This window comes from Psittacula echo, assembly GCF_963264785.1.
Source record: "Psittacula echo genome assembly, chromosome: 1".
Classification (NCBI taxonomy): domain Eukaryota; kingdom Metazoa; phylum Chordata; class Aves; order Psittaciformes; family Psittacidae; genus Psittacula; species Psittacula echo.
The window spans coordinates 167,876,703-167,894,822 of NC_137735.1; the positions used below are offsets into that span (position 1 = coordinate 167,876,703).

The 18,120-nt window shown below is 44.9% G+C and overlaps 2 protein-coding genes across 12 annotated transcripts in view; one reads left to right on the forward strand and one right to left on the reverse strand.

Moving 5' to 3' along the window:
* GOLGB1 (golgin B1) overlaps nt 1-3,671 on the reverse strand; it is a 51,518-nt gene extending 47,847 nt beyond the window's left edge. For 10 of the 11 annotated variants that reach the window (XR_013958810.1, XR_013958811.1, XR_013958812.1 and 7 more), the window contains exons 1-2: nt 3,570-3,671; nt 53-170 (exon numbers count right to left, since the gene is read on the reverse strand). Coding sequence is in view for 6 of the 11 variants with exons in the window: in XM_080638431.1 (XP_080494557.1) it covers nt 53-163 (111 nt within the window). In the remaining 5 variants the exon portion in view is untranslated. Of the gene's footprint in view, nt 1-52; nt 171-3,569 lie in introns of those variants that run through there. The other variant, XM_080638433.1, reaches the window with a different exon arrangement.
* A 2,908-nt stretch (nt 3,672-6,579) lies between these two features.
* LOC308227770 (guanylyl cyclase-activating protein 1-like) lies at nt 6,580-13,454 on the forward strand (the record flags this gene model as incomplete). Its single annotated transcript, XM_080630606.1, has 4 exons — nt 6,580-6,777; nt 9,685-9,834; nt 12,183-12,273; nt 13,327-13,454. The coding sequence occupies 4 exons, from the start codon at nt 6,580-6,582 to the stop codon at nt 13,452-13,454; spliced, it is 567 nt and encodes a 188-aa protein (XP_080486732.1).
* Between the last annotated feature and the right edge of the window lie 4,666 nt (nt 13,455-18,120).

The following is an 18,120-nucleotide window of genomic DNA, read 5'->3' on the forward strand; positions in this document are numbered from 1 at the left end:
CCAAACTATCTCTCAATAAGATCTGAAAGTCTTTATATAACATTATACTTACAGAGATAGAGGATTCAGTAACTGAATCTCCAGCTTCAGTAACTGCATCTCCATCATCACCTGACAGCTCTTGTAAAACAGTACTTGCTAAACCTGACAAACGGCTCAGCATCTGTAGCCTAAAGCAAAACAAAGCATTAGAATACAATTACAGAGACAAAACTGCTAAGAAGAAAAGCATCACCTGATTTAGGAATGACAGAACCACAGATGAATTATTGAAGTGATATTAGAAATATAGAAAGAAGTAGAATCTATGCATCTGCAGACATCCACTGTAACCAGAAATATGTGTGAAGCTCAGCACATATCTGCATGCTACAAGCATTACGATTTCAAGCATGCATACATGGACTACGTAAAGATTCCCTGGCCTCTGTCCAGGCTGGCTACATTAACCCAATACTGAACTCAAGCTAATATGCCTTACTTACATGGCTTGGCTCACAGCTGGCCTCCTCAAAAACACAAACAGAGGAACTAAGGCCTGTCTGCATCTATTTGCACATGGCATGGCCTGTTTCCTTTCACATGCAAATAGGTGCAGACAGGCCTTAGTTCCTCTCTTTGCATTTTGAGGTGAACTGAACACAACAAGGGATGTGAAGGGGAATTAAAAGTGATTCTACAATTATATAAACAGCAACAGGAACCCCAGGGAAAACACAGGCCCACTGCTAAATGGACACAATCCTGAACAATGTGCTCTAGGTAACCCTGCTTGAGCACGAAAGTTGGACTAGATGAGCCCTGGTGATCTGTTCCTACCTCAACCATTCTGTGATTCCGTAAATGTGGCAATGGACCTGATTACAGAAAAGGCTGAGGTACTCATTGTCTCCTTTCCCTCAGCTTTTTGTGGCAAGACCAGACTTCAGGAATCCCAGTCCACTGATACTTGGTGGAATGTTTGGAAAAAAGATCCTGGTCCTGGAACAGGCTGCCCAAAGTGGTGGCAAATGCTCTATCCCTGGCAGTTTTCAAGGCCAGGTTAGTCAGAGCCTTGGGTAACATGGTCTAGTGTGAGGCACCCCTGCCCATGGCAGGGGGTTGGAACTGGATGATCCTAAGATCCTCTCCAACCCAAACCATTCTGTGATTCTATGAACTAGCACAATGTAGCTCTAAATATTGTCCCAAAGCCAACAAGCCACACATGATGCGGCAGCTGTCTTATGTATTAACATCAAGGACTTGTGGCAGGAATATCTTGATGCTTGCACTTCATACTTACTTCTAAGTTCATAGCAGAAAAGCATTATACAATGCTGGCCAATTTCCTCATAAACAGGAGCAGACCAACACAAAAGGTTATTTTGTGTTCCACTGCCTCCCCCAAATAAAGTAAACAGTACAGCTCTCAGAGGCAGGACTGTTGCTCTTCCAGGATCATACTGGCTTTGGTATGGATTTCCATTTTGTAATGAATAGCAGAACACAAAAGCCCTACACCGCATTCATTATGTAAGCCATTACAGCTTGTATCCTGTCTGTAGTTTAAAACAGCTTTTTACTCAGCACTGTCGTTATGAGACTTTACTTTGAACACTGGGGCTACCAGCAGTGTTCTAGAAGAGGCTACTTTACTCTGATACATAATTCTCCTACCAACCTGTCCTGAGTTCAGCAGTAGCAGTCATTTTTTCTCCTTAGTAGCTGGTGCAGCGCTGTGTTTTTTACTTTCGGCCTGGGAACAGCACTGATAACACCGATGTTTTTAGTTACTGCTCAAATGTTTAGTCTAACCAAGGACTTTGTGAGTCTTATGCTCTGCCAGGGAGGAGGGGAAGCCGGGAGAAAGCAGGGACAGGACACCTGACCCAAACTAGCCAAAGAGGTATTCCATATCACAGCATGTCATGCCCGGGATATAACTGGGAGTTACCCAGAAGGGCTGGCTCACTGATTGCTCAGGCTAGTTTTCGACAGGTGGTATCATATTCTCTTCCCTTGTTATCTCCCTTATCATTATTATTATTGGTGGTAGCAGCAGTGGTTTGTGTTATACTGTCCTGGTTTAGCAGTAGCAGTCATTTTTTCTACTGGTGCAGTGCTGTGTTTTGACTTTCGACCTGAGAATAATATGATAAAGCTGATGTTTTCAGTTGTGGGTCAGAATGTTTACCCTGACCAAGGACTTTGTGAGTCTCCTGCTCTGCCAGGGAGGAGGAGAAGCCGGGAGGAAGCAGGGACAGGACACCTGACCCAAACTAGCCAAAGAGGTATTCCATACCACAGCACGTCATGCCCAGGAGGTAGAACTGAGAGTGGCCCGGAAGGGCTGGAACACGGCGGGGTGGGGGCGAGGTACCAGTTGGTGAGCGGTTGTATTCTCTTCCTTGTTATTTCCTTTATCATTAATACTATTAGTGGTAGCAGTAGTGATTTGTGTTATACCTTAGTTATTAAACTGTTCTTATCTCAACCCGTGGGAGTTGCATTCTTTCAATTCTCCTCCCCGTCCCTCCAGAAGCAGGGGGAAGAAAGGTGGGGGGGGGGAAGTGGACTTCGTGGTTCTGATTTACGGCCTGGGCTTAAACCACGACATATACCTTAGTTACTGGGCTGTTCTTAGCTCATGGGAGTTACATTCTTTCCATTCTCCTTCCCCTCCCTCCCGGAGTGAGCGTTTGGGGAGGGTGTTGGAAGAAAGGGCAGGAGGGGGAGTGGCTAACTTGACGACACGGTTTAAACCACGCAGCCCAAACAGCCTAAGTCCATTACTAGTCACAGGACAACCCGCACACAAGCAATAGGCAGTGCATAAATTTATATATTCTACCTTTAGGTTTCAGCCATAGGGAAGATAGACTTGACAATGGCTTTCCCTAATTTATTCTAAGTTTATTGTACATAAGTCTAACTCCTTGCATTTTTTTTCTTTTTAAGACAACCAAGCATTGAAGGCGCTGCTGCTTTACACCAGCCCTGGACTAAATCTCTTGCACTGTGCAGAAGCGTTCAGAAAGGGACAAAGATCCAAGCACAGCAACAGATCATGACTACCGCAGTCACCTGGTGACAGGCCTCCCAAGCCAGCAACAGCCCTTCACCAAGGGAAGGGGTAATACAGATACACTTGGATGCCCCACCAATCCCGCAGATATACCGACAGCTTAACTGTGCGCAATACCTCTGGCCGGCCTCACAAACCAGAAACGTTTCCAGGCCCGGGTCCACTGCCGCTTACCGCTGGGCACCACACTCAGGCCGTCGGCAAAAGGCACTGCTATCGCAGCGCTGGCATCGACGCAGTGGAGCCGCGCCGAGCCGGGCCGCACCACGTAGCCCAACAGCGAGAGAGGACACTAGCCCGCCCGCTGCTCCTCAACGCCCCGGACCCCAAGAAGCTGCCAACCAGCCCCCCTGCTCCTTGGGCCTTGCACGCCGGCAGGAGAGCGCCAAAGCTGCACGGCATAAGAGACCCAGTCACGGACCACCGCCGAGAGCCGTGCGACAGCGCCTACCAAGCGAACTGCCCACAGCGGAGGTACAACACCGAGCGGGGAACCACTGACCTGCCGACAAAGCCCACCCCGAGAACAACACACAGGGAAGAGCGAATCACTGGCCTGCCGACATCACGAGCCCGTCGGCCTCAGCGACAGCCCCACCTCCCTAAACCAACCACGCCCCCCGCCAGCTCAACACCGGAACACGTCTCAGCAGCTTCCGCCTCCCAGCGGGCCAGCCAATCAGCTGCGAAGACACGGAGATAGACGTAACCATCAGCTAATTGAGACGGAGCAACCGCCTTGGCACCATGGTGATCCTGCAACATGGCACAAAGTCACCAATCCCGAGAGGGATTCTGGGACACGCCCAAAAACAAGGAAACAACCAATCAGGAAGGCGCTCTGGGTCATGGCTGGGGGCGTAGCAGTGATTGGGGTCAGGTGGCGCGGGTGTGCGCCGGGCGGGGAAGGGTCGGTAGGGACGGTCAGGCGCAGTCCCTGCTGGGGTAGCAGGGCCTCAGACCGTATCATATTACTTAAAGCCCGATCAGCGTGACTTTGGATGGCTCCAGCGATGTCCAGGCTAAATCTTCCCGCTGCCAGCTTAGAACCGGTGCCCCTTCTCCAGTCACTACAGGCCCTGGTAAAAAGACTCTTCTTTCCTCTGGGTCTCATTTATATATTGAAAGGCTGCAGAAGGTACCCCTGAAGACTCTCTCTGGGCTAAACAGTCCCAACTCTCTCGATGTTTATTCACAGGAGATGAGTTCCAGCCCTCTGACCATTTCCGTTGCCTCCTTTGGACCTGCTCTAACCTCATAACAGAGGGACATTGCAACAGTCTTCCAATACTTAAAGGGGTTGCAAACACCTGGAGAGGGGCTTTGGACAAGGGCCTGTAGGGACAGGCCAAGGGGAATGGCTTTAACCTGCCAGAGAGGAGACTGAAATGAGCTCTTAGGCAGAAGCTCTTCCCTGTGAGGGTGCTGAGGCGCTGGCACAGGGTGCCCAGAGAAGCTGTGGCTGCCCCATCCCTGGCAGTGTTCAAGGCCAGGTTGGACACAGGGGCTTGGAGTAACCTGCTGTAGTGGACGGTGTCCCTGCCCGTGGCAAGTAGGGTGGAGCTGGATGAGCTTTAAGGGCCCTCCCAACCCAAACCAGTCTGGGATTCTATGATTCTAACAGGCACACATGTTTCTTGTACTGGAGGTCACAAGGGTGGACACAACACTCCAGGTGGGGTATCACCAGAGCAGAGTAGAGGGTTGAGGTCTTCATCGACACATGGCTACCTCTTATGATGTAGCCCAGCACACAGGGGGGTTCTGGGTTCAAGTGCACACTCTTAGGTCATGGGGAGCTTCTCTTCACCCAACACCCCAAGGCCTTTTCCTTAGGGCTGCTCCATTCCAGTCTCCCCCAGCCTGTGTTTGTGCTTGGGATTGCCCCAAACCATGTGCAGGATCTTGCCCTTGGCCTTGTTGAACTCCATGAGGTTCACGCAGTCCCACCTCTTTGGCCTGTCCAGGTCACTCTGGATCCCATCCCTTCCCTCCAGTGTGTCAGTCGTACCACACAGCTTGGTGTCATCACAGACTTCATGAGGGTGTTCAATCCAACTGTCCATGTCACCGACAAAGACACTGGACAGTGCTGGTCCCAGTGCCAGCCCCTGAGGAACACCACTCATCACTGGTCTCCATGTGGAGAGCAATTGACCACAACTCACTGAGTGCGATCATCCAACCAATTCCTTATCCACCGAGTGGTCCATCCATCAAATCCATGTCTCTCCGATTTAGAGACAAGGATGTCATTTGTGCCAGGAAAGAAGCTGCTAAATAATTAATATCTCTCAACAGCGTGGAACAGTGTCAAACTTTGCACAGCTGCAGGCAGATGACATCAGTCATTCTTCACTTATCTGTTCACCTATCTATTCACTTCAGTATGACCAACACTGTCATAGAAAGGCACCAGATTTGTCAGGCAGTTTGCCTGTAGTGAAGCCATGTTGGCTGTTACCAATCACCTCCTTATTGTTCATGTGCCTGAACATATTTTTCCAGGAGGATTTGCTCATGAAGACTTTATGAAGTGTGAGCAGCGCAAGCATTTTCCCATGCTTGGTCATCCCCAAACCACCTAGATCCATCCCTTTCCCCGTCTTTGGTTCCTCCCATAAACCTCCCATTATAACTTGTGCAATCCCCAAATGCTCTTCCCCTCCACTCAGCAAAGTTTCCCATACTTCTAGGCAGTAACCCCACTCAGCCTGTAAGGTATTCTGACAGCTTCTCCCATTGACTCATTGTGATAGGTATGATCTCCAGGCCCACAGGGCTGATGGCTCCCCTATGGCAGCCTTAGAAGGAGCTGAGACAGAGGCTTCATTTCTTCTACTGGGTTATTTGGGTTCCCCAGCTTTTGATTGTCTCTTTTTTGCTCCTTCATGTTTGTGAAAATGAGACTTGTATAGGTTGATTGCACTTCTCTGTGGTTCTGGGATTAGCCAGATCAGGGCATTATTTGGGTTTCCCCACCTGCCATTGTCCCTTTGTGTGTGTGAAGATAAGCTTTTTCGCACATAGCCTAACATTATGATGACCTGCTTCTGTAACACTTTCTGGTCCTATACACTAAGTTATCCAACATTTCTATTTGAGAAAAGAGACTCTCAAATCCAGTTAGAGGAGGAGATTTTTACTTCACCTCAAATCCCACATATTGTAGATTTTTCCTCTTACTTTCATGTATAATTATACCAAGGTTAAAAATAGAGTAGTATACCAGTATAGCTCCTGAAGCCAGTGTCTGATTAACTTTCTCTCTGATTTGGCTCCTGAAATAGCAGGGATTTGCTAGATTATCTTGCACCTCCTTTCCATTCTAAGAAGACAGTATCATTGAAACTTTCAGGTTTGTAAATTGTCCTCTAAGCAGATTAGAGTTAGATCCCCCACTTAACTGACACTAATGTCAAACATGGACAGGAGCAGACAGGCAGTGCTGTGAGAGCAACAGGAGGACGAGAATCATTCCTGTAGCATCATTTTTCTGATCACGCATACATATGGGGAACAACAGCAGCTCCACAGTGGATGATCTACAGGCTGTCGAGATCCACCACTGGTACAAAAAGTTCATGATGGAGTGTCCCTCTGGGCAGCTGACAGAGCATGAATTTAAACAATTCTTCGGGCTTCGAGGGTTGGATCCAGAGGCCAATGAGTACATTGAGCAGATGTTCCGCACTTTTGATATGAATAAGGTGAGTTCTCCTGCAAGATTAACTGCTGCATGCTGCTTAAAAGTGAACCAACTCCTGCACTTTTAGAGTCCTTCATTTTCTCTTACAAACATTAGTGTGGAAAGCTACTGAGGGACTCTAACATAAAGTTAGCTAAATGCAAGGAGCAAATGAATGTGTATAATAATGACATAGATAACATGACCACAGATAATAACATGTTATTATCTAACCACCTTGTGCAAATTCATCCTTGAATTTTGGGAATTCCTTATTGTGTATTAATTGACTTGGCCTTATTTGACTAGCAAAATACTAACAAAAGGAGATTTCATTATTATTATTATACGTTCTTATTACTCGAAAATGTATCTGTATTAGGTAGTAGAGACTACAAGAATCAAAACCAATAGAAATCATTATTGCATTCACAGAGGAATTAACTTCCAGGTATTTGGCATCTGAAATTCACACTGCAGACAGACTGGGCAGACGATCAATGTGGCTCTCCTCAGTGCTAGGAGGTATAGCAGGTAGCAGGAGCTAGGAGGTAGGTAGTATTCCTCACTGTGACAGGCAACCACTGGCTGTCTTTAAGGTAAGAACCAGTAGCCCCTGTAATTCCTTTAAGTGTGCAATGGCCCTCACTTTTGCCTGTTTTTATCCATATATACTCAACCCTATGCTTGAAAGCCTGTACCCTCAATAACAGAGAAATTTGGTTTTATGGCAGCCTCGATAATTCAGCTTTGCTCTCTGCTCCAAGGTTCTGAAATGGCTGGAGCAAATGTCTGTGAATCGGGAAGGAGCATGTCACAGAGACACATGAAACAGGTGGGAAATCACAGGGTCAGTTTTGAAGAAGGAAAGCCCAGGGACTGAGCAAAGAACATTGGTTTGGACAACATGTGAGAAGGCATAAGGTGTTAAGGAATTCTAAGGAATATTACAAAATTCTTAGAGCAGCCAGGCTCCATTAGGGTAGCTGAGACCTTATGGTGCATATAATGACTGGAAATGACTGCACATCTCAAAGAATATCCTTTCTAATCCTGAAGTTCTCTGTGCCCTGGATGATGATAGTGATGAGAAACAGTTTAATAAACTAAGCCAATGCATTTAAAGTTCTTGCACAAGTCTTTCCCTTTATTTCTGCCATTTCTTGGGACATTTAAGGACTTTAAAATTTGCTCAAGGATGTTACACATCCCAAAGTTCTCCTGTAAGCCCCATGTTATGCAGTAAGCAATGTTTTAAAAAGACTATCAAATTCAAATTTGGTCATAAAAAGGTATCTTCTAAATAAAGTGATAGTGATCTCAAGGGGAACAAAGTAAGATTGTGACAACTAGTGGAGATGGATCTACATCAGTTAATCTTAGCCTGTAACAGCCACTTAATCTAATCTCCTTTCATAAACAAGGGCAAGGAACAACAGCACCCAGAAGAAGAGCCACTCTGTTGTAATACAGATGATGATGGATGGGATCATCTGCTCCCTGGACCTTCAGATGTTGAGGACCAAAAGGACAAATTTTCAATAGAGTTATTTTAAAAATTGCACTCATGCCCTTCTTGTCATATTTGGAGCTGTTTTTGTTTTCCATGACTTTGCTCAATGAAGTTAGGAAAAACTCACATAAGGGGAATACTACAGTGATCATGGATGAGTATTTGAAAATGTCATGATGCTTGCTGGGAAGCAGCAGTGCTCTGCTATCTCACCTGCAGTTGCTATTTATTTATATTGATTCTGGAAAGGCACCTGACTTTGTTTAAATACCTCTATAAACAAAAGCTTCATTTTTATGATCTGTAACGTGTTGAAGTAATTATTCAGAATCTTTGACAGAAATACATTTTTTTTGTTGTTGTTTCTTTTTAACCACTTCAAATTTTAGTCAGTGTTAAGTCTAGGGATTATGAACCTTTACTGTCTGGCATTTTTCTTCCAGAGGAAACAAGAGATTTTTAAATTTCTTTGTAGATTCAAGAAATCAAATTTTTACAAACCTAAATACAAAACAATTTTTCCAGCTGTCAAATCGTGTTTTATGTATTTTAAAAAATATCTTCAGTCACTTCTTTTTTTCCAGAGAATGGAGATAAGATCTATGGCTCACTGAAACAGCAGTAGTTTCCCATGATGACAAAGCAGACTAGTACAGAAAACCTAAGCAGAATTACCTTCCATTTTTCTTGCAGCCAGGGCTCTGGATCAGTTTTCTTTCCCAGTAGGCCATAGGCAGTCAGCTTTGGTGGGCAGAGAGGGGGTTGTTCACACTGGCCATGAGAAGCTCTCCATGACCCAGCTTCAGTGTGCGCTTGAGCCCAGAACCCCCTCATGTGCTGGGCTGCACCCCCAGAGTGTGAGCAGCAGCTCAGGGAGGGGATCCTGCCCTTCTGCTGCACTCTCAGGAGACCCCCCTGCAGTCCTGATCCAGCTCTGGAGCAACAGCACAAGAGGGACATGGAGTTGCTGGAGTGAGTCGAGAGGAGGCCATGGAGATGCTGCGAGGGCTGGAGCAGCTCTGCTCTGGAGCCAGGCTGAGAGAGCTGGGCTGGGTCAGCCTGGAGAAGAGAAGGCTCCTTAAGGGGAGACCTTAGAGCAGCTCCAGTGCCTGAAGGGGCTCCAGGAAACCTGGAGAGGGGCTTTGGACAAGGGCCTGTAAGGACAGGCCAAGGGGAATGGCTTTAACCTGCCAGAGGGGAGACTGAGATGAGCTCTTAGGCAGAAGCTCTTCTCTGTGAGGGAACCTCTGGCAGTGTTCAAGGCCAGGTTGGACACAGGGGCTTGAAGCAACCTGGTCAATTTTGGTTTTCTTTTTCTTTTAGCTGTGAATCTAGAGAGCAGTAAGGTAAAACAGCATCAGAGCAGCAACTCCCTCAGTTTGTTCCTGTCACAGTTTGGTTTCCATTTTCCCACAGGATGGATATATTGACTTCATGGAATATGTGGCTGCCCTCAGCCTTGTTCTCCGTGGGAAGATGGAGCAGAAATTGCGGTGGTATTTCAAGCTCTATGATGTAGATGGTAACGGCTGCATTGATCGACATGAATTGCTCAACATCATTAAAGTGAGTCTGCAGGGATCTGTGTTCTTTTCTCTTTCCTTAAAGACAAATTTCACCACGCATGTAAGACTTTTGCTATTCCCCATACGGATGATCCTGGATGAGACCTTCCTTAACAGCATTCTTTCTTTTAGCAGAATTCCCCACAATCTCGTAGTCCACCACAGCATATGTTCCAGCATAGCGAACTCCATACATTTTTTTAGCTGCCTAGGACCTAAATTGCACTTTCCAAGATTTCAGACTCTGTGACTGTCAGCTGTGGTCTCTGCAACGTGTCCTTCATATCTCCTTTTCCCCATGCAAATCATAGTTGGAGTGTTACTCCCAGTTAGTTTTTTAGAACCAGCTCCTAAATGCCAATGTAATAAAACATTTCTGACTCTGGCAAATAGTTTGAAGAAGAATGACTGTCAATTAAAAAACAACAAAAAAAGAAGCATACAAATAGCTATTGTGGAAGGTGTTGGAATTACAGGCACAAAGATGACCTTATGTGTATCTCAGAATTAATTATCTGTAGATACTGTAAAACTGAAAAGATGCAGGAAAGATTCAATGACCATAAATAATTCATATTTCTGAATAAGTAAGCCAGAAAATTGATTTGATAAAGATTTGAAGCCTGAGTTGTCACAAATAAAACCACTAAAAATATGTTAGCAATGAATTCTCATCTGGATATCAATTTTAGTGCTGGGCAGTGAGAGACCAAACCAAATTGAAAATATACAGCCTCCTACCAATAACTTACAATAGAAATACACAGACATCACAGTGAAGCAAGAAATACTAATTGTTTAACACACAGCTCCTGTAAAACAAGTCCTGTGGGTGATAACTGGTAGCAATTGTCCTGGGTTCAGCAGTAACAGTTATTTTTCTCCTTCTTAGTAGTTGGTGCAGAGCTGTGTTTTTGCCTTTAGTCTGAGAACAGTGCTGATAACGCACCAATGTTTTAGTTGTTGCTAAATATGTTTACTCCAATCAAGGACTTTCTCAGTCTCATGCCCTGCCAATGAAGAGGGGCATGGGAAACTGGGAGGAAGCAGAGATAGGACAGCTGACCCAAACCAGCCAAAGGGGTATTCCATACCACAGCATGTTGTGCCCAGTAGAAACTGGGGGGAGTCACCTGCAAAGCCCAGATCGCTGCTGGAATCGGGCTGGGTATCAGTCGGTGGGTGCTGAGCAATGGCATTGGGATCACTTGTGTTTATTTTTCCTTTTCCCCTTTTAGTTTTATATTCTCTCCCCTTGTTATTTCCCTTATCATTATTATAACTGGTGGCAGCAGTAGTGATTTGTGTTATATCTTAGTTACTGGACTGTTCTTATCTCAACCCATGGGATTTGCATTCTTTCAATTCCTCTCCCCATCCCTTCATGAGTGGGGTGGGGGAGGGGAGGGAAAAAAGTGGAGTGAGCAAGTGGCTGCGTGGTTCTGAGTTACTAGCTGGGCTTAAACCATAACAGCAATGAATTTACTGCCCTTTGGCTTTTGTGTAGTTCAGTGTCTTTTTTGGCAGACTTAGCAAGTTGCTAAGGTGATACTTAGTTTTAGTAAAACAGCATTTGAAAAAGAATGAAGAATCCACATATCAGAAGGTAAAAACTAGAAAATTAGTAGTCTTAGAATCAATGTGAAGGCTCTGGAATCATGTGTTTCATGGACATCCTTAAACAAAGGAAAAAATAAGGCATAGAAAGAGTATATATATAAAATATATATATTATATATATTATGTGTATATATATATAATATATATGCGTTATATATTCAGTATATGGTTATGAGTAAGATGAATTGTAATAAACAGTAATGAATAATGATTAACCTTTGTTTACTGAAAATTAATTTCCAGTGAGCTTCAGAGAGAAACATGACATACATGAAGCAGTATATAAATGGAAATAGGAAAAGCAAGAATAGAAATAAATGATCACAGCATATAACAAAGGAATTTCATAATGTCAAATGCAGACGGTGTTTGACAGTGTTTATGGGCCTTGGTGGACCACAGGGTAATAAAAAGTGAACCAAGTAGGTGGATCCTGATTCTGCCATTTCTGCAGTGCTTAACTGCTACCTAAGCAGATTTAGGGTGATCCTCTGGGTTTCCCTGCTCATTCCGTGCTTCAGAACCATGCTCCCTTTGCACCTTTCAGAGCCAACTGTAAGGCCTGAATATTTCTGCTGTGTTTACATATGATGCTGGTTCATTTGTATGGGGAAGGTACCAGGCATGACTGCCTTGTTCTGAATCAATGCTGGCAGGCTGCAGTGGAATCTCTCTCATTTTTTGGGAGCCATTAAGCAGCTTCCTGTTATTCTTGCTCTTTTCTTTTAGGCTATTCGCGCTATTAATGGTGGTGACCATGAAACTAGTGCAGAAGAGTTCACCAACCGAGTCTTCAACAAAATTGATGTGAATGGAGATGGTAAAGGCCTTGTCTACATCATCCAACACAGATAGTCTCTGTGCTACAGAGAGACATCCATGTCTTCCTTTCTTGATTGAACTTTATGCCTCCTCATTTTATATTTGTGTGTTATATGAATTCATATCCAGGAATGCATTCTCCATGAATTTTGTGAAGCATTCTTTCCTTGCATCATACATAATCAGTACGACAGGTTTTTTTCCACACACAAAGTCTCAGCTGTGTTCTGTCCATATGAGTTTCGTAGTGGGGTTTTGGAGCAGATTTGCTTGGTTTGGGTTTGTTTTTTTCTTTTTTCCTTTTTGTATGTTGCTGTGTAGCTGATGTCAGAGGTAGAAGTGGGAAATATCAACAGATGTCCCGAACTGCTCCTAAATATTTCAGCAGCAGGGAAAGGAAGAACTGGAATTTAATGAAGTTCACAGTTTTTTCACTGGGTCTGCTATAGGCAGTACAGCAAGCACATGAAGTGCTGTGATCCAGTCAGTCAAAAGCTGGTCAAGGCCACTGTAGTTGCTGTTTGTCCCTGAGACATACATGCTACTTCATGTGCTTATTATCTTCTGACATGCCCTTTTGTTATTCCAGAAGAACTCTGCCAAGCTGCCTCCCTGCAAAGGGGCTTCTTGACCTAGGACAGGAAACCTATTTCTGCCTGCCACAGCTCCCTTCTGTCACTTCTTTTAAACATGATAACCAGCAAGTATGGGGTAGGTTAAGACCTTGACAGGTTAGGCCAAAAAGGAAGCAACTAATACAGCCTTATTTACAGGATGATCCCACTATGATCCCACTCTTTAGCTATACACTTCCTCTATTCTTTCTTACATACCCTTTCCCTGATGTGGGGAAAGGAAGGAAAGGAAGCTGGAGTAGCCTGGGTATTGGGGAAGTTTCATATGAACTTAAAAAAGACTCTCTGAGGCCTCTTGGTGCTTTAGAACACTGCATGTATAATAAGTGATCTCTAAAGTTAGATTACCATACTCCTTTTCCTGTTCAAATGTGGATTGACATGATTGTAATTTCCTCTGTCTGTGTCTGACACAGGTGAACTTTCTCTGGAAGAATTTGTGGAGGGAGCAAGGAAAGATGACGAGTTCATGCAGGTTATGATGAAAAGTTTGGACCTGTCACACATTGTGGCCATGATCAACAACCGTCGTCATAGTGTATAAATCAAGCTGGGCGAAAACACTCTGCCAATAGCCGGAAGGGTGTACATACACCAGGAAGGAGACACAGCATTTTTTTACAACAAAAAAATTTCCATAAACATGCATATGGAACTGTGAACAGAAAGATACTGTTGTATTTGTGTATCTGAGTGCCTGTTCCTATACAAATATTGAAGCTCAGCCATATACATGCAGGACAGGTTCAGAAAAAATGGATTTGCATGGCAGTGCTTGACTTGACCTCCTAAAATTTAAAGGCCAAGTTTCAAGGCATGTATTTCCTCTTTATTCTGTGTCCCTGATTGTCAAGTGGCAATGGACTAAAAGTAACACTAAGTTTATGAAGACCACTGTCAGAACTGGATGATGGAATGTGGAGAATTTCTGATGTGTACAAAGAGGAGCATCAAACTGTTACCAATATAAAGAACTATCAAAAGAATATAACTTCCACTGTTCTTGTCATTGTATTAGATCATAAACACCAGCATGTTTGTCCATACCACATTTGCTTGGATTTGTTAGTCTCTACAGAAATAGCTTTATTCATAAGGTCTCAGAACCAAAATAAAAATCAGTCTGACAGCAACAAATCTGTTCCCAGCTGCACTGTTAGTAATACTGCTGTTTGCAGCTTTCTGTGATCAAAGAGCTCTTTACCAAACAAATCAACAGTTTAGGAACAGCTTCTGTAACTGGATAAAATACGCTACTCTGTTTCCCAAAGCAGAAAAATTACCTGAGAAATCAGCTATTTTTTACAGTAGTTGTCTTGCTTCTCTCCTCTCATACAACTGAATAAATGAAGTATGTGAAGTTATTCTTAATATTGTTGCTTCACACATCTTTTATTGGTTTTTCTTTTTATTCTTGGGGAGAAAACCTAAGAAGCAAAAGAAACAACTCCGTGAGGTGACTTTGTGACTACTGAAGTTGATACTTTAGATCAGCATGCCACAAATGACTCTGTGTCTTTGTACATGATGGGAAGAGTGATGTAGCATAACAGAAACAGAGCAAACTGTCTTGTTCACTAACAAGACATTAGGTAAGGTCACAATCAGAAAGTCCTTTGGATCTGGAGAGAGAATCAGAAGTTAAGAGGAATTCAGGAAAAGTTCAGCAGAGTGCCTGTGCCAGTTGGGCATGTTTCTCCTGTGCAGGAGAACTTGCAGACCAGTAACAAGAAGACTTGAGAGTGGATTTAATCTTGCTTATATTTAACCTTCTGTGATGGCCTATGTATACCAAAGTATCTAGACTTTCCTCTAAGTCACAGGAGATTTAGTCAGTATTGTCACTGGAGTGATCATGTTTAGAGTGGGCACCAACATTTTGCCAGGTGGGCTTATACCCCAGGTCCTACTGTTATGTTCATGTCTGCAGTTGTAGAGCTTCTGAGAGGACTCACAACCTGGATATTGCAAATATCGCTCATTTTGCCAGGAGATTATTATGAGCATGTGCTGTTGGACTCTGTTGTTCCTTTGGACTGATTGTTGTGGTTTACACACAGCCAGTAACTCAGCACCAGCAGTCGCTTGCTCACCCCTGGGGTGGGATGGGGAGGAGAATCGGAAGAATATAAACCCCATGGGTGGAGATAAAAACAGTTTAATAACTAAAGTACACTGTAATACTACTACTAAGGATAAGGGAAATAACAAGGGAATAAAATATAAAACCAAAGAAGAGAAAGGGAAAAAACAACACTAACTAGCAGTGGTGCCCAATACAATCGTTCAGCATCCACGGTTACCCAGCCTGGGCCAAGCAGTGATCAGCCCTTTCTGAGTAACTCTCCCCACTTTCTATCCCAAGCATGATGTGCTGTGGTATGGAATACCCCTTTGGCTAGTTCAGGTCAGGTGTCCTGTCTCTACTCCCTCCTGGCTTCTCATGCTCCTCCTCACTGCAGAGCATGAGAGACTGAAAAGTCCACGATAAGGGGAAGTGCTACTGAGCAACAACTAAACCATTGGTGTGTTATCAGCATTGTTCTCAGACTAAAGCCAAAACACAGCACTGCACCAGATACTTGGAAGGAAATTAACTCCATCCCAGCTGGAACCAGGATACTGATGAAGACCAGAGTTTTCCCCCCAAGACTGTTGAACCTGTCCTGTACCTGTTAGATATCCTCAGTCCCCTGCAGTTTTGTGGGTTACATGTAAATATAATTTTAATTATCATGTGACATACAGTAACCTCCTCCCCCCCGCCCCTGCATTTTTAGCTCTTAGGAAAGTGAAGAATTTTTTAAGTGCAGCTGACATATTGAAGAAATCACCAAGAAGCTGTAGCTGCCAGCAGTGTTGCAGCAAGCTGCTATACACAATGTACAGATTTTTTCTCTTGCCTTTGGAGTCTTTTGAGGACCCAGTAGTTCAGAACCCCTCCTGCATTCCCTGTTATGTCCCAAGGCTTTCTCTTACCTCTCTTACTCCCTTTGAACCCCTCTAGTCCACTTGCCATCTACTTGAGGTTACTTTAATGAGAAAGTATGATTTAGGCACAAGTGTGGCAAATATTGTAGGAACTGTAGCTTGGAGAGGTATCATGGGCCAGAGGGGTAGGGAATGGCTGTACAAAGTGGACCACAGTGAATAGTATCCTCGTCCATTTGGCTTAAGTGAAATATGTTACTATGTACTGTCCAGAACTCTGAGGTGTGCCCCCCGCAATTAGCACCATAGCTGTGTCCCTCCCGTGTTCTCTCAGATCCTTTTTGTTGCCATCCATCTCACTATCACAGGCATCGCTTCTTACAGGCATCCAGTAGGCACGTATTTCTGTAGCGGTCTTCCCTGGCATTTCACAGAATCACAGAACATCAGGAATTGGAAGGGACCTCAAAAGATCATCTAGTCCAATCCCCCTGCCGTAGCAGGAACACCTAGATGATGTTACACAGGAAAGCGTCCAGGCGAGTTTTGAATGTCTCCAGAGAAGGAGACTCCACAACCTCCCTGGGCAGCCTGTTCCAGTGTTCCGTCACCCTCACTGAGAAGAAGTTTCTTCTCAAATTTAAGTGGAACCTCTTGTGTTCCAGTTTGAGCCCATTACCCCTCATCTTACCATTGGTTGTCACCAAGAAGAGCCTGGTTCCATCCTCGTGACACTCACCCTTTATATATTTATAAACATTAATGAGGTCACCTCTCAGTCTCCTCTTTTCCAAACTAAAGAGAACCAGCTCCCTCAGCCTTTCCTCATAAGGGAGATGCTCCACTCCCTTAATCATCTTTGTCGCCCTGCGTTGGACTCTCTCCAGCAGGTCCCTGTCCTTCTTGAACTGAGGGGCCCAGAACTGGACACAATATTCCAGATGTGGTCTCAGCAGGGCAGAGTAGAGAGGAAGGAGAACCTCTCTTGACCTACTGACCAACCCCCCTTCTAATACACCCCAGGATGCCATTGGCCTTCCTGGCCACAAGGGCACAGTGCTGGCTTATGGTCATCCTCCTATCAACCAGGATCCCCAGGTCCCTTTCCCCCTCACTGCTCTCTAATAGGTTATTCCCCAACCTGTACTGGAACCTGGGGTTGTTCCTACCCAGGTGTAACACTCTACACTTCCCCTTGTTATATTTCATCCCATTTTTCGCAGCCCAACTCTCCAGCCACTCCAGGTCTCGCTGGATGGCAGCACAGCCTTATGGCGAGTCAACCACTTCTCTCAGCTTAGTGTCATCAGCAAACTTGCTGATAGTACACTCAATTCTCTCATCCAGGTCATTGATGAAGATATTGAATAATACTGGCCCCAGCACTGACCCCTGAGGCACCCCACTAGATACTGGCCTCCAACTAGACTCCGTCCCATTGACCGCAACTCTCTGGCTTCTGTCCTTCAGCCAGTTCGCAGTCCACCTCACCACCCGACCATCCAGTCCACACTTCCTCAGTTTAGCTGTGAGGATGCTGTAGGAGACTGTGTCAAACGCTTTACTGAAGTCAAGGTAGACCACATCCACTGCTCTGCCATAATCCAACCACCTTGTTATGTCTTCATAAAAGGCTATGAGGTTGGTCAAGCACGACTTCCCCTTGGTGAAGCCATGTTGACTGCCCCTAATGACCCTCTTATCCTTGATATGCTTTGAGATGGCACCAAGGATAAGGTGTTCTATCAGTTTTCCAGGGATGGAGGTGAGGCTGACCGGTCTATAGTTACCCAGGTCCTCCTTCTTGCCCTTTTTGAAGATTGGAGCGACATTTGCTTTCCTCCAGTCCTCAGGCACCTCTCCCGTTTCCCAAGACTTGGCAAAGATGATGGAGAGTGGTCCAGCAATGACTTCAGCCAGCTCCCTCAGTACCCAGGGGTGCATCCCATCGGGACCCATGGATTTATGGATGTCCAGATTGCTTAATTGCTCCCTAACCCAGTCCTCATCAACTAAGGCAAACTCCTCCAATTTCCCGACTTCCTCTGGGTCCTCAGGGGTACGGGGCTCCTCAGGACAGCCTCCAGCAGAGTAGACAGAGACAAAGAAGGCATTCAGCAACTCTGCCTTCTCTGTATCTTCTGTCACCAAGGCACCCACCCCATTCATCAGTGGGCCTACATTACCTCTGGTGTTGGTTTTATCTGCCATATATTTGAAAAAACTCTTTCTGTTGTCCTTGACTCCTCTCACCAGGTTTAATTCTAAGGAGGCCTTAG